The sequence below is a fragment of the Lissotriton helveticus genome, chromosome 3_1 (genome assembly GCF_964261635.1).
Source record: "Lissotriton helveticus chromosome 3_1, aLisHel1.1, whole genome shotgun sequence".
Taxonomy (NCBI): Eukaryota; Metazoa; Chordata; class Amphibia; order Caudata; family Salamandridae; genus Lissotriton; species Lissotriton helveticus.
Window position 1 is genome coordinate 995,274,870 of NC_136061.1, and position 23,205 is coordinate 995,298,074.

General features: G+C 45.7%; 1 protein-coding gene across 4 annotated transcripts in view; it reads left to right on the forward strand.

Moving 5' to 3' along the window:
* The window catches only part of SESTD1 (SEC14 and spectrin domain containing 1), a 372,853-nt gene that overhangs the window by 286,940 nt on the left and 62,708 nt on the right, over positions 1 to 23,205 (forward strand). For all 4 annotated transcript variants that reach the window (XM_078681488.1, XM_078681487.1, XM_078681489.1 and 1 more), the window contains 3 exons: positions 1,696 to 1,777; positions 6,283 to 6,405; positions 8,006 to 8,197. In XM_078681488.1, the coding sequence (XP_078537614.1) occupies positions 1,696 to 1,777; positions 6,283 to 6,405; positions 8,006 to 8,197 (397 nt within the window). The remainder of the gene's footprint in view (positions 1 to 1,695; positions 1,778 to 6,282; positions 6,406 to 8,005; positions 8,198 to 23,205) is intronic.

The following is a 23,205-nucleotide window of genomic DNA, read 5'->3' on the forward strand; positions in this document are numbered from 1 at the left end:
GACATCCACCACTCCCTTGATAATGGTGAGACATGTCTTCTTATTCTCCTTGATCTCTCCGCAGCTTTTGACACTGTTAACCGCTCTGCCCTACTTAATGTGCTCAAAGATCGCTTCGGCCTCAATGGTACTACCCACAAATGGTTTTTCTCCTATCTTCAACATCGAATCCAACAAATTAAAATTCAAGACTTTCTATCTAAACCCACTCTGGTCAACCTAAGAGTTCCCCAGGGATCTATTCTCTCATCCTTCACTCTTTAACCTCTTTATGGAACCCCTCACCCTCATTCTAAATCAAGCTGCTATCAACTACCATTTTAATGCCGATGACACCCAACTCTATTACAAGATCAAATCCCACGCTGACATCATACACCTTAACAACACCCTCACTAAAATCCAATCCTGGTTCCACCGTAATCATCTCAAACTCAACCCCAAAAAAACTGAAATCATCCTCTTCTCCCCCAAAACCAACCCTCTCCCCATTCAAACTTGGATCCCTGACCTCAATGCCCTCAACTGCTCTCTCTCCTTGTCCAACTCAGTAAAATCGCTTGGTATCTCCATCGATAACAGTCTAACCCTCAATGTCCACATCAAAAATTCGGCTAAAAGAGCCCTCTTCACTGTCCGTCATCTTAAGAAAATCAAACCTTTTCTCCCAACTGAAGATTTTAAATTAGTGGTTCAATCCCTGGTCCTTTCACAAATCGATTTACGGCAGCACCATACCTTGCCAATAAACACTGCAAAGCAGGCAGTACACGACCCCTAAGAAGCACTAACGCTCTCCTTCTTGTCCTTCCCCTGCTAAAAAAGAAATCTACTCAATCCCACTTCTTCTCCGGAAATGCCCCCTACATCTGGAATGTCCTCCCCAAAGACCTACGATGCAACCCTTCCTACACCAGCTTTAAAAAAGATCTCAAAATCCACCTCCTCAATAAATATTGGGGGTCTCTACCTGTGCCTTAAACTCGCTCTTCCATATCTTATAGGTATTTCAACTCTTTTCTCAGAGTATCTGTTTACATGATATGTATAACCTCAAGCCTTATGTTATTCTCTCTTACCTGCTGTTTATCCTATAATGATGTTGTAAATGTTGTAATTTTGTTTTTACCTTTTTTTATCTCAGTCTTATAAAGCCCTCTGATGTTTTTGTTATTCTTTTATGCTGTAATTTGTCTCTTACCGTAACCAGCTTTATCATGTAAAGCGCTCTGATACCTCGGGGTCCAGCCAGCACTATATAAAACCTCTAAATAAATAAAAAATAATGGGGGAGCATGCAATCAAATGTGTAGAAGTTGGACTGCTCATGTTTTTTTGTTAGACAACAGAAACAATGAAAACCAAGGATGTAATTGAAATGGGTGAGGTTAGGAACAGGATTTCTTTTACAGTTTTTTTTTACTTTTCCCTGTGTGATGTACTGAATTAGAAACTAGAGTTTATTTAGTTAGACTTGTCATGTTTTTTTTACTTGAATGCATAGTATTTGTAATAATTATAATTTAAGAAATGAAATACATAGTTAAAATGAAATACATAGTTACTGTGTTTCAAATGAAAGTATAAAATATATTTTAGCAAGTACATCCAAAATAGTTTTTTCAATGCATACTGGGACAGTAACAGATTGTATATTCCGTGTCTTTATCAAGCTGATGTTTTATGATTTTTTAGGTGTGAAGATATGGTAGACGTGCGAAGGTTAAAGATGCTTCAGATGGTGCAGTTGTTTAAATGTGAAGAAGATGCTGCTCAGGTATTTTGTGCCTGCTACATCAAGTTTGTAATATTTTGAGGTGGAACGACTTAATGAAAAACATTTTCCACTTCAGAATATACTACAGATTAGGGACTTTCCATATTAATTATTTTGCATTCATCTAAAGAAATTAGAAATGTGGTTTAGGTTTCATCCTTTTCACTCTTAAAAATTAGCAGCAAGCCCTAGGATCTCCAAGATGAAGTCACTTTACACTCACAAGATAGCATTTAGAAAAGTTGGTAACAACTTTACTAAGTAAAGCCAGGTCAATAAAAAGGGTCAGCAATAAAACTTTTAAGCATGATTGTGTTTAATGTTAATACTGGTTTCATCATCAATTATACATTCTAGACTTTCCTGGCTCGCACCAGATTGATTTCATTTTCAGTGGAACTCTTTCAACATTAAATAGTTAGACCAGTGGTTGGATAACCCATTTATTTAGTTAGGGTAGGAGATGAGACTGGGGTATTCTGTCTCCTGAAAACGTTCTACCCCCCCTCTAACAGTGCAACTATTCAGTTTTCCCCTCGTACTTTTCTGACATCTTATCCTTTATAGGCTTGGTTGACTGGGGAAGGGTGGATACACATACATTCTGATGAAAACTTCTTACTGCATATTTCTCACCTTTAGAATATTCCCAGACACTAGATTGGATCCAGAAGATTGAAACAGCATTTCTCTCACATGCCCATAGGTGGCGTTGTGCAGCTCTGTGTTGCATTCCTTCCAGCTCTGAGGTGTTGAAATGATGGAGGCACATATAAGTGCCTACCCTGCATGTTGACTTCTGTTCCTTTCTTTCGGCCGCCTTCACATGCGGCTCCGGAGTTCACTTCCAACTTTTTTTTCTGGTCAAGTGATGATTTTGTTATGACTTCTTTTTCCCAGTATGAAAGGGAACTTTGCCCCCCCCCCCCCCTCCTAAAACTACAGGGTTTAGGCCTTGTTATGACTGTGGCAATCAGCCATCTGTGACAGGTCCCTATGAGGTGTGTCTCCGGTGTTTGGGATCAGTGAACAGCTCCAAGTCCTGCTCGAAGTCAAGGGAATGGACGTGTTCCTGCTCTTGAGGCCTTTTCCGCAAGAGATGTTTGTTGTGGTCCAAGTCTTGCACTAAGGGGAATAACAAGAAGACCAAGTGAGATTCATCCAACTCCCTCCACTCTCAGCCTGAGAAGTCGCAATGATGTCAGGATGCTTCACTGTCTCGTTGCCGGCCCTCCGGCAAGGAGTCAGTTCCGCAACTTATCCTGATTCACCCGCAAGTTTCTGGGTCCGTAAGGGATGTAGCAACAGATTGAGGCCATTTTGCAAATTTTCAGCACCCTTCTTGCTCTCTCTGGTGTGCCTTCAAGACCCAGGGATACACGGAAGCCTAAAGTTTGGTTAACGCCAGTTGGTTCACCCTCAGCACTGTCTCTGCTTATAGAACTCTCCTCGGGTACTGCTTCAATACCGGAGCCGAATTTCACCTTGGCACCAAAATCCATACCTCAGAGCCACACCCTGGTGCTCTCACAGCTCATCGGTTCGGACTCTAATGAGAGTCAGCCAGCCTTTGGGGGTGACAACAAAGATTAGGTGGATTATTTTCCCCAACACCATGATGATGAAAATGTATTCATGGAGTTAAAGGAGCCTAGTGATTTGGACACTTCCCCAGACACTGGTTTGTGTTCTCCTCCTGGACCACCAAAGCAAGAGCGTGCCTCCTTTTCCATTGTAAAGAGATGAGGGAGAGGTATTTGATTTACAACATCCAGCAATGGAGGTTCAAACTAGCATTCTAACAGACGTTTTGCAAACAGGAAAAACTTCATCTGAACCATGCTTCCATTAAATGAGGCCATCATTTGAAAACCCTTATGGGCACCTGGTCAAAGCCCTGTTCCTGCCCACAAGTGAACAGGCTTGTTGCCAGACACCGCAAGCCGGCTATAGGTGACCGTGATTTTATAACACAGCACCCTACGCCAGAATGTTTTGTGTTTCAAGCTTCCATCATAACGAGCCATGCAGAGAGTCCTTGCCTCGGAATAGGTGCTGGCTGTTACTTCCGCTATTTCCTCATGCCCTAGAAGGATAGCGGCCTTCGTCCTATATTAGATATCTACCTAATGAACCCTTTTTTGCTGAATGGCAAATTGATGGTGTTTACTCTGGAAGAGACCCACCTCCACGTCAACCTGTTGGGAGTTGGGGGCCATTCGCCTGCCGCTGAAAGCCTTCCTGCCGTCTGTGAAAAATGAGGCTGGTTCAGGTTCTCACAGATAGCACAACCGCTATGTGGTACTGCAACACATGGGGTCCTGTGCTAGGAGGCTGTTTGCCTCTGAAACTAACTGGAACACCGGGCTATCTCCCTGGTTATGACCTACCTGCCTGGAGCAGAAGCAAGGGCGGACAAGCTCAGCCGGTGCTGGACACATCACGTGGTTGCACAGAGCATCTTTCAGCAACAGTGAGAATGTTGGCTAGTTCTTTTCGCCACTTCCTAGAAATGTGCAACATAAAAACATTTTGAAGCTGGAGTTCCCAAGTACATAATAATTTGGGGACGCATCCCAGATAGAGTGGACATGGGACTCCTGTACGCCTTTCCACTGCTGCCTCTCCTGTCTAAAGTTGTGACTCTTGTTTGGGCCAAGAGAATGTGGTACCTGGAACTTCTGGTCATGAGCAGCTGCCGTTTGATCACATTTGATCAAGCTACTGCTTTGGGAGGATCTCCTTTTATAGTATCACGGTAGGTTATGCTGCCCTGGATGCAGGAATCTGCAACTTTACGTGTGGAGATTAAGCGGTTGCAGTTGACTGCCTTCTAACTTCCTCCCGAACTTGTGAATGTTATTTTTGCTCCCATGCATCCATCTACAGAGTTGTCTGTGCTGGGCACTGGTACAAGTTTGTGCCCTAGTGCGGCACCTGCAATATTGACCAGTAACAGGCCAAATTGTTGGGTGTTTTATTTGTTTTATCCCTGGACAAGCAAGAATTTACATTGATCACCGTTAAAGGGTACTTGCCGGGCCTTTAGTCTTTTTTATGATTAATGGACCAGCCGTCCATATCCAAATTACCTGTCGTGATGAGGTTTCTAAAAGGTTTGACTAAATTATTTCCCCCATACCCTTTGTGATACCACAGTGGGATCTTACTTTGGTTCTGACTTCTGTCATGTGTGCACCATTCAAAGCCATGCACAGCTGTCCACTTTGTGTTTTGGATCTGAAGACTGTTTCTGGTCACGGTGACTGGCTTGTCGCATAAGTGAACTCCAAGCTCTCAGACCAGGACAGCCTTTTTACCAAAGGTTGCAACTGTTTTTCATGCTGGGCAATTCATCACTCTCCCAGCATTCTTGGACCCCAGAAGAGCCTTGAGTTTTTACATTGATTTCTCATAAGACCATCAGGAGGACGATCAGCTAGTGGTGTTCTCTGTGGCAAAGAAAGAAAAGACACTGCAGAAAAGGACTCTGTCATAGTAGATAGTTTTCTCCATTAAGATCCAAGAAGCAGCCTCCGCTAGGACCGGTGATCCTCTCCACCATGGTCAAGGCTGCTACCATTGCTCTGGAATGCAGAATGTCTGTCCTAGATATTTGTCAGGCTGCCACATGAGCATCTGTACAAGCGTTGACAAAGAGTATTGCCTTGAGAGCCAGGTCCGACTGGAAGGGTTTAGTTCTGAGACATTCACCAGACCCACAACTGGGGGAAATACTGTTTAGCTATCTGTTCTAAAGGTGAGTAGTCTGCAGTTAGAAGTATACATCAGATTAGCAAGTTAATTACCTTTAGTAATACTCTTTGGATATTCTATGTAACTTCAGATTCCTCACCACCCTCCCATCTATCAGGTCTGTGAAATGGACTCTTTTTCATCTATAAAGGGCCTAATTCTGAGACAAACAATTGGTTTTTGGGTTCTTTGTCTAAAGGGGTGTGTGGTGGTGTCCAGAAACAAAACTGACATCAAGTGTATTTGGGTAATGCCTGTATGTGGCTGCAGCCGTCACTTCAAGGTCGAGCAAAGTCGACACACCTACTGGTGTTCAGGAGCTATGCTGAAAAATCTTCCAGCTCTAGTCCGGAGCTTGGGGATATTCTAACGGTGAGGAGTTTGAAGTTAAATAGAGTACCCACCAGATAGTGTGTTACCGAAGATTAGTAACTTGTTCTTCACTTCCATAATGATGTTCGTCCTCACATCTCTCTAATTCCTTTGTGCAGTTTTAGTGCCAGAACACCTTTCCCTGGGTGGCAGTGTGCTGTATAACTCTGCGTACTGATACCGCAAACAGCCCACTTTACTGTTGACGTAGTTGCAAAACATTGTCTTGTTAGTATTTAGAGTCTGCTACTATCGATTCAGATATATTGATATTTACCTTACAAAGGACAGACCATGTAGTTATGATTGTAATAACATTTTGAATTGGAAATTACTCAGAACTTTCACTTCACCCTGTTTTTGTCTTCTCTTTTTAGGCTGTGGAATGGTTAGGTGAACTGCTAGAGGCACTTCTAAAGACCTATATTCGACTGGGAGACGACGCTCAAGAAACCAAAGTTTTGTTGGAGAAGCATAGGAAGTTTGTTGATGTAGCACAGGTAATAGCACCTGCCTTGAAAAATAATGGCGTAGTTGTAAACAGGACTTTCACTAGCAGTGCACTCTAGCTGGTTCCAAAAGACTTGAAATGAATTACATTATTTATTTAAACCGAACAAACTGGACACACTTTTACTATATTCCACCAGTATAAGTCAATGGTTTAGTTAATTGCTAGCATTTTGTAGCAGGTGGATTGTGTCTGTTAGTTATTGCCAGATTGACCTCACATTACCCATTTTTTCACAACTTGAAATGTACAGTGACACTAATATATTCTTTTATGTTATGTTCCTTTTTCTGGTGCTAGTGTCACAAATTTCAATGCTTAAATTAAGTATAATTGGAATCTAGATGTGCAGAGTTATTTTTTTTTTCAGTGTGTGCATTTTGTATTTGAGAACCTACTCCAATGGATGCCTTCTATATTTTAATGCTGTTCTATCCCTTTCAGTTTTAGCAGTTTGTGTGTGCTTTCTAAGGCCGGTCCCATAATATTTTTCACGCCAAACCTAGTTCTATTTTTGCCCTGCTAAAAGGTATGTTAGGGGATTGAATGTAACTGTTTTGTTTCATCGCTGTTTAGAAGTCCTAGTACAATACACTTTTAAAATCAATCTAAATTAGACTACACTGAACAAACAAGACAAAGGGGAAGTACAGTTGACTGTTCTGTTGATACAGCTGTAGAAGTAGGTACATGGTTGGGTCTTTACCCTTCTATAGAGTCATTGTTTTGTAAGCCAGTGATTTAGGGAATTTGTAATGGGAGGGTTTTCAATTTGAACAAGTTAATTTTTTAAAGGTCGTTTCAGTGATCAAAGCCATTTAAAAGTTTAACTTCTTTTGCTTACTGGTTGGAATTCCCTGCTTTTGGTCCTCCTCTTTTTACTAGCTTCTAACATGAACTCATTAAAATGGTAGAGTCTAACTCTATAGTTGAACTGATAAAAAGGGGTTCATTACACCATTTACACTTTGTAACTGATAATAATAAATGTATAATTTGATTCACCCAATCCACCAACTAGAGAAATTGGAAATTAAAAAGCCAGTAATGGCAAAATCTAAATACATAGAGGAAATTAGTTTATCATGGACATTTTGTCAAGAAATCATATTAAGCCAAACTAAACACGATTGCTGCTGGAATTTGGTTCCATGAGGTTTTGTAGACTCTGGCTGTCCATGACCTCCATATTTTCTCAGTCTCCCCTGCAGTATAACCCCTTTCTTTGGGGCGCCCAGAGTGGCTTTAGGACGCAGTTTTGTCATTCCTGGAAATACCTACCACACATACTAGTGTTCAAGAGGCACATACATTATGGGGAAATTCTTAAAATAGACATTTAAATTTCCCTAGTTCACTACCCACCATCCACAAGCAAAGAGTGATGATGGGGACTATCCACTCATTTGAATAGAGACATCTACATAAGAATATGTATTGGATTGGATTTGTGCCATTTTCATGGGTATGTAACAATTGCAATTTTCTATCTTACTTGAGTACCTAAACAACGAGATTGACTAAGTATCATAAACTTGCAAATAGGCAGAATTGTAACTTTACATTTGCTTCTTATTTAACTTTTTCAGAGCACTTATGATTACGGGAGGCAGTTATTACAGGCCACAGTTGTATTGTGCCAGTCACTGCGATGTACTTCTAGGTCTTCAGGTGATACTCTTCCGAGACTAAACAGAGTGTGGAAACAGTTTACAATAACCTCCGACGAAAGAGTCCATAGGTTGGAAATGTCCATTGCATTTCATTCAACAGCAGAAAAGGTTTGTTTTATTTTTTTCATTCATTAACCAACCATATACCTGACTTGATTGTGGCTAAGAAGGTCAAAAATAGTATTGTTAGTTTAGGTAAATGCTAAATCTTCTTCGTCACACATCAGCAAAGAAACCTCTTTAAATATTCGTAATAAAGCGTATTGTTGAGAGCTAAATCTTCTTGAAGAGAAAAATATCTCTAAGTGTTCCTAATAAAGCTTGATGTTAAGTACTACATCTTCATCACACATAGATGGAGAAATATAATTATTATGTTCGAGGCATGTGGGCTGCTGAATTCATATCTGTGCATCGATCACAGCCTAGTGTTGGGTCCGGATGATTGCACTTTGTTGTCCTGGAAGAGTCTTTGAAGTATCACGAGATAGGTGACTCCTCCCCTGGACTACAGTGCGCATGGGCATCCTTTCCATGCTCAGATTGTTTTTTTCCGCCATTGGGTTCGGATGCAAACTCCTTCTCTCCAACTCTGAATCGAAACTAAACTTCTCTAAAGGCCAAAAGGCCTTCGATTTTGGCGGTATTGTTCTCGTTCGGTACCTCGCTACTCGATCCAACCTTCCATCTCGAATCGGTCGTCGACGCGGGCCGTTGGGCCTTTTCGACGCCACGTGACCCGACCGTCGATGGAAAGAAGCCCCTTCAAAAGGTGCCCACAATGAAACTCAAAGTTCCCCCATACTGATAAACACTCAGTATGCAACAAGTGCCTTTCCCCAGACCATAGGGAAGAAACCTGCCAGGCCTGCGCCCAGTTCCGGTCGGAAAAAAAACATTCGGATCCGACGGGCCGCTAGGCAAGAAATGCAGCGACAGGCACCGGAACCCGACAACATCTTCGATGATGACCAGGACCTACCGAACGCTCCAGACTCGGACCTAGAGATCGTCACAGTCGAGGACTACTCCGACTCCGACGACGAACTCCCGTCGGGCCAAATCATGAGTACAGTGCCCCCGACACCTATTGACCCGTCACCAAAGGCTCCGGTCGAGGCATCGCCAACAGGCCTTAGCCAAGATCATAAAAGACTTTCGACAGCCCCGCCTTCCGGCTCGGAATCGAAACCGAAACCTTCAGACACCCCAGGGCCTAGTAACGTTGCCCCAAAGAATGTTCCAGAGCCAAAAAAGGTCACCGACCCGAAGGGCGTCGATCCAAAAAAGGCCGTACAGCCGAAGAGCGTCGAGCCGAAACAGACTGTCGACCCCGCAAAAGCCGCTCAGCCAAAAGCCGTCGACCCCAAGAAGTCGGTCGAACCGAGCAAGGGAGCGCAGCAGAAGAGAGCCGAACCGAGGAAGGTCGCCGTCCCGACCAAGCCTGCGGTTCCAAAACCCGTCGACCCGGCATCCGGTGCCGTACCGAAACCATCGCAGCCGGACACACCTGTCCACCCGAAAACAACAGCTCCAAAGACACCGGTCGATCCCAAAAAGAACATCGATCCGGTAAAAGACACTCGTTCAAAGAAGCCTACGGAGCCCAAACAACGTGTCGACCCGAAAGCACCCGTCGACCCGAAACAAGAAGTCGAGCCTAAATCAGGGCCCGAACCCAAGAAATCGAGTACAACACCAAAGGTCGTCGACAAACCTGCCTCTGTCGACCCAAAAAGGTCCAAGCCGAAACCCAGGACTGTAGAGGAAGAGCTATTCCCCCAGATCCATCCGAGGACCAAGCAAAAATTTACATTAACCCAGACACTGGTAAAGTTACCATCCTGCATAGGAATTAGAGACCTTTGGACTTTGCACCTGATTCACCTATCCCTCTGAAGAAAAAGGACTTTGGCACTTCTCCTACTAGATCCTCCCTCTCTTTCCAACCTATTATGCCCTCCACGCCACTTGCACCTACCTCACCTTCTAACCACGATGACGATGAGGGGGACACAGGGTATGAACCACAGCCCCTATATGACTTTCCTCAAGACCCAGATCAAGAGGAACCTTGGGAGGGGCCAACAGATCCTTATGATACACATCCTATCCCTGATGTGCCCGCTTATCCTACTAAATCATCACCCACTGATGACACAGTAGTATTTAACCAACTCATAGACAGGGCAGCGCAATTCCACAACGTGGACATGCACACTGACCCGGTAGAGGAGGACTTCCTCTTTGACACTTTCACTACTCCAGAAAGGAGTGTCAAAACCCTCCCAATGTTGAAGGGAGTTCTAAAGCATGCCCCTGACATATTCAAAGACACAGCCAGGGCATGGGTAATCAATCCCAGAATAGAAAAAAAGTATAGACCGGCTCCTACAGACCCCACCTATATCAAAGGCCAGCTGCCACTGGAATCCCTAGTGGTTGCTAACGCACGAAAAAGAGCCAACTCTCAGACTAACTGGGAAGCACCTTCCCCTGATAAGGAGTCCAAAATCCTAGAGGCATCGGGCAAAAGGGTAGCGGCACAGGCATCCAATTCTTGGAGAATTACTAGCACTCAAGCACTACTAGCTCGTTACGATAGGGCACATTACGATCAGCTTGAGAGCCTTATGCAACATTTGCCCGAGCCGTTTAAAGCGCAAGCAAATGATCTTAATCATGAGGGCAAGTTCATCTCCAATGCCTCTATTAAATGTGCGCTGGACGCTGCAGACACCGCAGCTAGATCCATTAACACTAGTGTCCTCCTCCGCAGACATGCATGGCTGCGGGTTTCAGGTTTTAAGAATGAGGTGCAGTCCACCATTCTCAACCAACCCGTTAACCCTGATTTTTTATTTGGTCCTGCGGTCGACACTATCTTAGACAAAATGAAAAAGGACACAGAAACAGCAAAATCCATGGGGGCATTGCAATTTTTGCAACACAGGGGCTCCTTGCAGAGCTCCTCATACAGAGCAAACACACGAGGAAATGCTTCACAAACATCTACCTCCTACAAGAGTAACACACAAGGTTCCTTCACAAAGAACACCAACAGAGGTGGTTACAGAGGTAACAATCCTAAGGGAAGAGGGCGGGGAGGCAATAACACCAGAGCCTCCGCCACCACAAAACAGTGACTTTATTACGCTGCCTCCGGAACACTTAACACCAGTCGGAGGCAGACTACAACAGTTCCTACCTGTCTGGCACACAATCACCACGGACAGGAGGGTAAGAGAAATTATCCAGTCTGGTTACTGCCTAGAACCGAATTCTACGCCACCAAACATACCACCCAGACATCGTCCTATGTCCATAGAACACATCACCCTACTTCAACAAGAGGTGAAAAGCATGCTGGAAAAGGGGGCCATAGAGTCAGTCCCTTTCATCCAGCAAGGGACAGGAGTATACTCCCTATACTTCCTTATTCCCAAAAAGGACGGTTCCCTCAGACCAATATTGGACCTCAGACCCCTAAATCAATACATACTGTTGGAGCACTTCCATATGATCACACTACACAAAGTGCTCCCGTTGCTATAACAAGGAGACTTCCTAGCAACACTGGACCTCAAGGACGCCTACTTCCACATACCCGTCCATCCAGCCCACAGAAAATACCTCAGGTTCACCATAGAAGGGCAGCACTACCAATTCAAGGTTTTGCCCTTCAGGGTTACCACGGCTCCAAGAGTCTTAACAAAATGCTTAGCGACAGTAGCAGCGCATCTCAGGAGTCAACACGTCCATGTGTACCCTTATCTGGACGATTGGCTAATACAAGCAAAATCGTACCAAGAGTGTGCAGCACATACGTCACACACTATCCAGCTGCTACACAGCCTAGGCTTTTCAATCAACTACACAAAATCGCATCTGCAACCTTCCCACATACAGCAATACCTGGGAGCCACTATAAACACCTCGCTCGCAAAGGCGTACCCAAACACAGCGAGGATAGCCAGCAGGCAGATACTCATCCGTAAATTCCTGCCACAGCACTCCCTGCCAGCCCAAGTTTTCATGCAGCTCATAGGCATGATGGCCTCCTGCATATTCATTGTCCCCCATGCCAGACTTCAAATGCGCTCTTTACAGGAATACCTAGCACGGCAATGGAACCAGGCTCGTGGACACCTAAAAGACCTAGAGTTGGTGGGACTGTTCCAAGAGCCGGTTCCACAACTAGTACTAACAGCGGACGCATCACTGACAGGCTGGGGAGCCCATCTCCTTCAGTACACAGTACAAGGGCTCTGGACAAACAAGCAAAAAAGGCTCCATATCAATCAATTGGGGTTGCTAGCGATCTTCCTAGCCCTTAAAGCCTTTCAAAAATACCTGTACAACAAGACGGTGTTGATCCGGACGGACAACATGACCGCAATGTACTATATCCAAAAACAGGGAGGACCCACTCTCCACAGCTGTCCCATCTGGTGCAGAGCATATGGAGGTGGGCAATTCAAAAGAACATCTTTCTCCTAGCAGAACACCTCCCAGGGAAGGACAATCAGATTGCCGACCTGCTCAGCAGGCACAGCCAACAAATACACGAATGGGAGATTCACCCCTAGGTTCTCCAACCATTCTTCGAGGAATGGGGTCACCCAGAGGTAGACCTCTTTGCCACAAAAGAAAACTCCAAATGCCAGTACTTTGCCGCCAGATTCCCACATCCGTTGTCACTGGGCAATGCGATATGGATGAACTGGTCAGACAGATTTGCGTACGCTTTTTCCCCAGCACCGTTGATCCCGCTGGTGGCACGCAAACTGCGACAACACTCACTTACCCTGATCCTGGTTGCTCCCACATGGGTGAGACAACCATGGTACACAACGTTCCTAGAACGTTCAGTAGTTCCTCATCAAAAACTATGCCTTGCTCCACATCTTCTAACTCAGAACCATGGAGAAATAAGACACCCAGATCCCAACCAAATGAACCTAGCGATCTGGCTCCTGAGGTCTTAGAGTTCGGTTACCTTAATTTGCCCCCAGACTGCATGAACATCATTATGGAGGCAAGGAAACCAACCACACGAGCGTGCTATGCAGCAAAATGGAAAAGATTTGTTATTTACTGCAACAATAACCAAATCAACCCATTAGACGCTTCCATTCAGAACATTTTATGCTACCTGCTACACTTACAAAGATGTAACTTAGCATACTCTTCCATTCGACTACACCTCGCTGCTATAGCAGCATACCTTCAGAACAGGCAACACCTTTCGCTGTTCAGGATACCAGCAATGAAAGCATTCATGGAGGGCTTAAAGAGAGTGATCCCTCCAAGACACCCTCCTTCCCCAGTCTGGAATCTAAATATAGTGCTTACCAGACTCATGGGACCTCCTAACGAACCTTTATACTCATGCGAATTACAATTCCTAACGTGGAAGGTCGCATTCTTAGTTGCCATCACCTCACTCAGAAGAGTGAGCGAATTGCAAGCACTGACAATTCAAGAACCCTTCATGCAGGTACATGCTAACAGGGTAGTTCTTTGAACAAACTCTAAATTCCTGCCTAAAGTCGTATCCAACTTCCATATTAATCAAGCAATAGAACTGCCAGTATTCTTTCAGAATCCACAAACAGTAGCTGAAAGAACCCTGCACACACTAGACGTTCGGAGAGCTCTACTATACTATGTGGACAGAACTAAATCCTTTAGGAAAATAAAGCAACTGTTTGTTGCTTTTGCACCATAGCACAAAGGAAATCCTATTTCAAAGTCAGGAATAGCCAGATGGATAGTTAAATGCATTCAAATATGTTATCTAAAAGCTAAACGCACTTTAACAGTCCCCCCTAGAGCACACTCTACACTGAAAATGGGGGCATCCATGGCTTTCCTAGGAAATATTCCACTCTAAGACATCTGTAAGGCAGCCACATGGTCCACCATACACACTTTCACTAAACACTACTGTGTAGACGTGCAAGCAAAACAGCAAGCTGCTGTAGGCCAGGCTGTCCTCAAAACTCCTTTCCAAACTGCTGCAGCTGGCACAGGTGGCCACCGCTAGAGGAGATACTGCTATTCAGTCTATGCACAGATATAAATTCAGCAGCCCACATGCCTCGAACGGAATATGCTACTTACCAGTATGCATCTGTTCTTGGCATGTAGGGCTCCTGACATTCATATCGCCCGCCCTCCTCCCCGGCGCCTGTCGCAGCTGCAGCATTATCTCTAGCATGGTCATCTCTTACTTTCCTATCTCTACCTCTGCCACAATGGCGAAAAACAATCGGAGCATGGAAAGGATGCCCATGCGCACTGTAGTCCAGGGGAGGAGTCACCTATCTCGTGATACTTCAAAGACTCTTCCAGGACAACAAAGTGCAATCATCCGGACCCAACACTAGGCGGCGATCTATGCACAGATATGAATGTCAGCAGCCCTACATGCCAAGAACAGATGCATACTGGTAAGTAGCATATTCCTTTTTCTTTTTAACATCCACTTACCTTTTACATGTTTCTTGACTAAAACATGCCCTCAGCGGTGAAAGACAGTATAGGCAACACCAGTACAAGAACTTTTAAAAGCTACTCCAATGCCTTGTAAGAACTATTGTAAACGCTCATGGAGAGCGGAAATAGTGCGAAAAGTACTTTATATGAAAGGTTTTGGTTCATACCTTGGGTGGGGGCAAAATTACCTAATGCAATTAAACTTATGATGAGCTAACACCATTTTGTTGTGGAAAAACTCATGCATGTATGGAGGTATTTATTTTTCACAATGCAATTAACACCATAAAGCATTGATATGTAATTTAAAGCATTTGGAACCTTTCCTTACATTACAATTTTGTGCTCACATTTTTAAGGACATTTCATGGAGTTTTTTGTGTTCTTTATATGGATGTATTATGTTGGTTGTGTTTGGCATATGATACTGGTTGTGTGGAAGTATGATGGTTGGTGTGTTGCTGCATGTTGGTTGTAGTGTGGATGTATCCTGCAAGCCCCAGAGAAGCAGGATAGTTGACACCCATTTCTGCATCTCTTTTCTGGGTTGCATGTAAGGTGTAGAAGTTAGTGGAAGGTGGCACATTGTCTGTGGCCCGCTCAGCGCTGTTGGCAAGGATGTAATGTGTAACCCGACAACTGAGGAGCAGACCACTTGTCACCCATACCTGCCACTGCTTCTATTTGTGGAAACAGGGCGCAGGGATATATATCAGGTGATGCATTCCTCTGTAGCCCACACACTGTATGGACAACGAATAACAAACCAGTTTTCTCCCAGCCTTATGCTGTTTCCCAGGTTAAGAATCTGGTGCAGGTGGCTTCCTCATTGTGGTGTATAGTATTGGGCCACAGAGGAGCAGGTCACCCACCCTGCGCCCTACAATGCTGCGGGCCACAGAGGTGCAAGTCAGGTAACACCCCTCACGCACTCTACTGCCCAGTTGCAAACAGAGCTCATCCATTCTAATTTTAATTTTGTTAGCCCTGTAAAACCTTTGGGCACGGCAAAAGGGCCATTGGGGTATTCCTCCCTTTGACCTTCGGTTAGGCTAGCATTGTGCGCTGTTTATTCCCCCCTCTTACCCATTAGGCAAGTTAAAAGGGAAGAGTGAAACCCCTACACCCGGTTACCTTTTGGGTTTCCTTTGTAAAGGAGAATGCAAACAGCAAGGGACACACCACTGAGCTAATTCAACTTTAAATTGCCCTCCCACCCTTGGGAAAGACCGGAAGCCTTCTGCAGAATTTTTTTCCTTAGCACTTATATATTGTCAGGAGGGAGTAAATTAAATCCATTTGCTGTTGACAAAACAGGGGAGATGATACAAGATTAGTCCCCTGGCCACGTCAAGATATGCAGCCTAGAAGAAAGTGCCTTTTTAGGTCTCGCACCTGGCGATACAGCGCGAAGCGCTGTCGCCAGCGAGATCTTATTGTTGCCGACTTGCCTCGGAAGTGGGACAGAGAGGGCCACGTGCAGGGCTTTTGGCGATTGGGGTCTGTGGACGCGCACGTACAGACACGCTGTGTGCACATCTCCTGTCCCGCTTCCCAGGCAAGTCAGCATGCAGTTTCACTTTCCATTCACCCCCTCCTCCCCCGTCGGCTCCACATCTTTGGGGCCGGGATTGGAAGCGGTGGTTCGGGAGGCGGGGATGAGCTGGGAGCGTCACAAACTGCCGTCCTCTTCCTGGTGCTGATGGCGCGCCTTTCCGGACACCGAGTGAGTATTCGGGAGCGGGGATAATACCGGAGCATCAGAGTTGAAAACGCTGGCTGCATTTCAAGATCGAGACACAAGGATATCCTCTGTCTGGAGACCTAGTAGTGCGTAGAGCTCAACTTGGCAGCCCTCATTTCTGAAGCGTGATTTAACCCGAAAATCGATCTCCATGTCAGACTTATTCTGCACGATTAAGAATGTACGCTGCAGATATTGTCAGCGAGAATGCACAAATAACGATCGATGCAGAAAACTAATTGCGAATATCTGCTTTATGAAGTACAAATCATCAGAGTCGTTTGCAGCGCGGTCTCTGCTATTCACCATTTTGATACGTTCGACGTAGCAGCATAATTCACACCGCTTAGGCCGGGCTGTCGAAAGGTAGTGCCGAATTCGACCAAGAACCCTTCAGTATTTGCCCGGCGTTAGCCGCCTCTCATACCATTCGAGATTACCAAACAAAGAGGCAGGCGCTGGAGACAGAAGGCAGGAAACAGGAGTTTATTCCGACGGAGCAGAACACGTCAAATCAGACAACAGGGTATCTTCTCGAGGTGCTCTAAACGCATCCTTGAGGCCTGGCCTCTTATACACAGGTTTATTGCTTTATTACATGAAACTCATTCTTGTCAATACTTGATGTACGGAAAGACATCCTCGGAATCCCCGCTTCACCCCCGTTCCCACACATATTTACAGTAGAGTTCCCACCTCAACCTCAGCATGTGGTGGTTGTCGCGCAGTTGGACATTCTGCTGGGAACGGGAAAGGGGGGCGATCGGTCGGATCTGGAGGTGTGAGGGTATTGATTAACCACCGCTCCTTTGATGTGAGGCGGGGCCCTACTGTAGGGGGCAATAAACTGCATCTGCCGGGCTAGGTGATGGCCTGGGATCGGGCTGGACAACCGGGCAGGGAGGAAGAGGTTATCAAAAAAGGGCCTGTTCTTTGAATGAGATGAAAGAGCGAGGGGGTTCAGCACGGGATGTGGCTCGGAGACAGGGTCGCGCTAGAGGTGCGCTTATGGTCCAAGCAGGAGAAACCGGGGGCTGCCGGGGCGCGGGGGAATGCTTGCGAGGCTGGGGTGTGAGGGGGAGAGGCGCGCAGGCTATTGGCAGTGGGCAGAGAGGTCGTGACACAAAAATGGCTGCCACCTACTTTCGCGATGGGGCCTAAAAGGGACAAGATGGCGTGGCTACTGTTTTCATGATTGTCGCTCTATTTTCAACAGTGGCTGTGGTGAACATAAATGAACGCCGCTTATGTATACCGATTTTAGTCATTTTCCACAGTCCCCAGTTTTTAACATGAGTAAGTTCATTTTCTGTTCATGTCTGAGGTAAGGACGTACAAGCTGACATTTTAGTTATACTAATAAGGGAGGTATGTGGCTGGGCTGTCTATTGAGGTCTTTGGTAGCCCATATGCATTACGGCAGAAGGAAATAACCCTACCATAAATGTTGACAGAATCGTGCATAACCACATGTAGTAAATGCGATAGGCGAGGAGGCAGTGCATACAAAATTACATTAGCTGTGTCATACGTCAGACCTTGGAGATGGGGACATTATTTAGACGGTGTAGGAAATTCGTTCGAATAAAAGCATGATGTCATACAGAAAATGTTCTGGCAGAATAAGGGCTATTATCACTTGAGGTCTGGACTCCATGGGGATCAAAACTAAACAGCATGTTCATGTGCATAACTGGTGTTCTACAATCATCAAGGTATAGAGTTAACGCCTTCTTAGTTATCCTTGTACAATTGAAAAGCAACCGATGTAAGGTTATGAAAACTCAATTGGGTGGTAATCAATATGAAGTGGTTGGGAGAGAAATTCAACTTGACAAGGGACAGTCAAGGGGTGGCAATGTTCAAAAAGGGTTCGTCTGTCCAGTGTCTTTTTACAGCGAGCCATCACTGGTAGGCTCTCGTCGTTCTTCCTCTTTCGTTGGCGCTGTTGAGCACCGGCGGTGGAGCTACGCGTCCGGCTCTACTTCAGATCTCGTGTTGCAGGGTGTGGTCATTATTTGCTCTTGGACCACAGTCCTGTGTTTGTCCTCAGAGTCAAGTTCAAAAATTCCATATGGAAAACGGGGGGTTATGGGGGCGTGCTTTGGGAGGCCGAGGGAAGAGAGGGTGGAGTGGGATCAGATCTGAAACGGACCAAGGAGGGCAGAAATTTCAAGCAAGCGGGCCAATCAATCGGGCACAATGGGCTGGGACTTTCGACACGGGCTCATCAACGTGCAGGGGTTTCTGGGTGGCCCTTCTTTCCTTCACTTTCCACGCTGAGAACGGTGCCTTGTCCCGCAACTCTTTGCTCTGCGGCTCCCCCTAGGTCGAGGTCATAGATTTTCCCCGATCTGCAGCCAGGCTGTGCGTCACATCCGGCCTCTCTCCTCCCGACGACTGCACGTTATCCTTGAATGAGTATATAAAAAAACAATTTTTTAGAGAATTGGCAGGGGAAGATGTTTACACATTTTAATTTCTCTCCCAACCCCAAGTAGTTGGGGAAACGTTCATTGGTCACGATAGGGTGGATGCTTAGTAATCCTTACATCGGTGTATGTTGTTAACTCATGCATCATTGCTGTAGTGCAGGTTGGCAAGCATTTTTATTTTCAAACAACACGTCTGTCTGGTGTTTTACTCTTGTTATAGTTGCGAACGTGGCAAGAAGTCTGATGTCTAAAAATTACATAGTTTATCGGATTCAAAACCGGCTCCTTCAGTAGAGACTCACGTTTGTCTAAAACAAATCCTGTTGAGCTATGTTTCTTCAAGGTCTGTTAATTTATAAAAATTGTGAAATGCTGTTATCATGGGACTATAGCTACAGTCTTTAAGATTTTCTGGGACGGCTGGTACAGAACTAGGACCATTCTGGAGGAACGGGGACGTATCGGACATTCTATTTTTGTACAATGGGCGGAGGTAATCCGAACGATGAGGGTGGTGTTACCAAAGTACTTAAGAAAAAGCCACTGACATATAGTTCCCTTTTAAGGGTCAGATTAGGGGACATCAGTCGTCTCACCTGTCCTTTCTTTCTCGGCCAATTAAGTTTCATCATTTTACAGAAAGGAGAGGCAGTACTATGGCAAAAATACGATCGTTTTGTTTCTGTCAATTTGTTCAAACACTGTCGTGTCTAAGAGCCAATTATTCCCGTACCGGCGAGGTACAGTGTCGTCATTTATTCAAAAGGGAGCGAGGGAGCCCTCAGAGAGAGAGAGAGCGTCGTGCGTACCAAATAGGCTATTAGTACACGTACAACATAAAAAGAGGGAGAGAGAGAGAGAGACGTGTACAATAATAGGCTATTCAGTGCACACACATATAGATCAGTACGGGTCAGTTTCACGTAAAAAAAAACCACAAGCTGAGGGAAAACATAAATTCATAGTGTACGTAAACACAAATACCAGATAGGGTGCGACAGTACATACATCAAGTACGAAAACTTAAGATAAAACAGAGGGCTATTTTTGGCAAAAGAGCCTTTTCATGCGTGTTGCATATTTTCAGTACTCCATTTAATTCATTCGGGGGTCGAGCTCTTCGTTCTCCTTCCTTCCTAATAGCAGACAATTTCTGTTGGTAACCTCGCTTCAATAAATACTTACTCCTTTTAATTGGTCGGACACTGGTCCAGTCGTGTTTATACTCACGGTGGGGCCTTCCACCATCTAACAAATGTCGATCCGAGTTGAGGTAAAGGAGGGGTGTCTGTCGGATGTGCGATGGTGCAATTCTGACTTTTCTATGAGGATGGAAGAAGAGGGGGTGAATCTAAAACATGACAATATCCCTAATTTCTGGGCTGAGGGGGGATTTTAGATGAATCCCAACCTGGGGTATCCTTAACTTTTCTCATCTAGTCCGCTATCGGTTGGGGTCCGAGGTACTACAATAACCCTTCAAGCTTCTGGCGTAGGCCACTCTCCCGTTCACTAGCTCCAGAGAGGGAGAGAGAGTCGTTCCTAGGTAGGGTAAGTGCTATATTCTTTCTCGTCCTTCACATGCAGGTACCATGTTCGGGCTTGGTTTTCTTATTCCATTAACCGCTCGATCCATACCTCAGTCATAAAAAAGCATTCGTCCGTCAACCCAGACGTGCGCCACACATGAGCATTCATACAACACAAATCTGGGCCCACGCGTGCATTCATACTATACAATTCTTCTTCTTTCTGCGTGTAACACGGCGCATTCTGGGTCTTCTCCATACTCCAGCTGAAATTCCGATATTAACCTGCAGAGGAAGAGAAAGGGGGGGGGGGTGACAGCGTACAAAGCACATCAGCGCGCAAAAACACAAAAAGGTTTTTACCTACCACGTGCCTAACTTATCTTCTGTGGGAAGCAGTACCTTGCATCTCGGCATTGCAGCCCAGAGGAACTGGTCTATCGTCCTATTCATAGATATATCTAAATATCCGAGTCTTTTACCTATTGCTTATGCTGCAGGAATGCAAAAATACGACGGATCTTGACTATTCTTTTCGCATTGTTCGTATGTACCATGCCTTTCTAATTTTTCACAACCAAAATTGCTTCATTTTATTTGTAAAAAACTCAAACGAGACAAATGGTTGCAGGATCAATGAAGGTTGATTTTATAATTGAAAGTAAAACAAGATCAGTTACAACAAAATCGTTTATACGCATACCATGGGCGAGCATCATGAGTAGCATTACTTCGAAAATACAATAATCAATAGTGAATAAGAACCAATATCAGCAGGGTTGTCCGCATGCCCAGTCAGTACCCTTCCCCGCCCGCCACGTGTTCAAGGACCGTATACATATCCCATAATATCAAGGCTACGCAGCTAAAACCTCATAAGGAGTTGCAAGTCTCGCCCATACTGGCGCCATTTTGGGGCGTGGCCGGGTGGGTCCAGAGTATAGTTCAAATGCCTCCGACAACTAGCGGCCGGACCAGAATCCCTTTCGGTAGTCCAAAAAGTTCGTTAGCGCCAACAGAGAGGACAAGCGGCGTGGACTGCGGCTTAAAGGCGAGGAAGGCAAAATCTTCCCTACCGGGTCCCGCTGAGGTCCCACCGGAGCTGATCGAGTTTGGCAGTACAAAGGCCGGTGTCAGCACGAGAACACCACCATCTTGTGACAATGTTGTGGCCACTCCGGAGAGCGGGACAGCAGGTGTATCCCTCCACCGACACGTTGAATCAGTCTTTCCTACGATACCAGATGTGGATAAGGTGGCGGTCGCCCGGGGCAGTGGCATATCCATGGGGGATATCGAGCAACAGTGGCGGTGGCCCCCACCGGAAGCCTGCGGGAGCCGAGGGCCAGTGACTTTCGAAGAATTTTTAAAACTGAGAGGACGTCTTCAAGAGTGGGGCTCATGCCCGAGCAGGCAAGCATCCGAGTTCCAAGGCAGCCCAGCGCCACTCCAATGGACCAGGCCCAATTCCGGGGTGTCAGCCGCCATTTTGTGAGTTCCGTGGCAGCCGCCTGTCGCTGCACCGCGAGAGCGGGTGCAATTCAGTTGGATGGTGGATGAGACACTGTTCCGCCAGAGCGGGCGCAACTCAGCTGGCCGAGCGAGGCACTGTGCCGCAAGAGCGGGCGCAACTCAGTTGGCCGAGTGACGCGCTGGGGTGTAGCTGAGGCACCTCCACCTGGGGAGGTGGGGGAGGCTCGTTCGCGCCGCCTCTCCCTCCCGGCGCACCCCACGCCGTCCGGATGCCACCTCAGGGCGGACGGATGGGAAGGCCCGTACAACGACATCGTGGCCGTGGTGCTTCCGGGCCATCCACCCGACGACCTCTTCGGCCGATGGCTGCCAGCAAGGTCTTGGCGCGTTGGGTAGCCTCCGGCCTATATGCTCAACGGGCCGCTACCGACGCTACCTCGCCGGCTGATGGCTTTTGTAGACTTTTATATAGCCCAAAGCCTACTAAAAAGTAGCTCAAAGTAGCCCAACATTGAAGGCGGGACAGGAACAGCGTTAAGCAGACGGCGAATGCGTTGGGTTTGTAGTTGCAGCTGGCTGCCATGTAAATAGTTGCTTAATAAAAAGTTTTAAATAGTTGTTTAATAAAGAGTTTTCTGGTGTTACTTTGCTGGAGTGTTGTATATATTTATAATGCTTGTATAGGGTTTGTCGTTATTTGGGCGGGGTGGGTGGTGGAGCCGAGCTGTCTTGCAGCCATCATGGCGCCGAGCTCGATTCTTCTCATTAGTTTCATATTTCTCATGAGGGGTTGTTCCTAATGTTTCTATTTTAGCGAGGTCAGAAAAGAGATCCCATCAGTGGCCTACTGATTTTACTCGATTCCTTTTGGTTTTCCTAACGATTTTTATGTTTTTGTTTGCTAGCACGATACAGCGGCTAACCCGCACATTTTTTTTATATATATTTATGTCCTTTTATTAGGGGCGTCCTCCGGCGGAGCCGGATGATCTACCTCTAATAAACGGTCCGGGCTGAACCACCTACCAACAAACGGGGCAAAGATAGGCATGACAGGTTACAAAGGGGACAAAAGTCTGCACTACCTATCCTTCACTATCCGCAAAGACTAAACAGAGTATTGCGACCCTGTGCTTATTTGTGAATAGAGAATAACCCAAAGAGAACCAATTCCGAACGATCAATGTTCGGTCAAACAATCAATCAAATGAGGGATAAAAATAGGCACGACGGATTACAACGGGGGCAAAAGCCTGCGTTACCTATCCTTCACTATTCACAAGGACTAAACAGAGTATTGCGACTCTGTGCTTTTTTGTAAATAGAGAATGATCCAAAGAGAACCAATTCCAAAACAGTAAATGCTTGGATAACAATCAATCAAATGGAGAGGGAAGTAGGCACGACGGGTTACAACGGGGGCAAAGGCCTGCG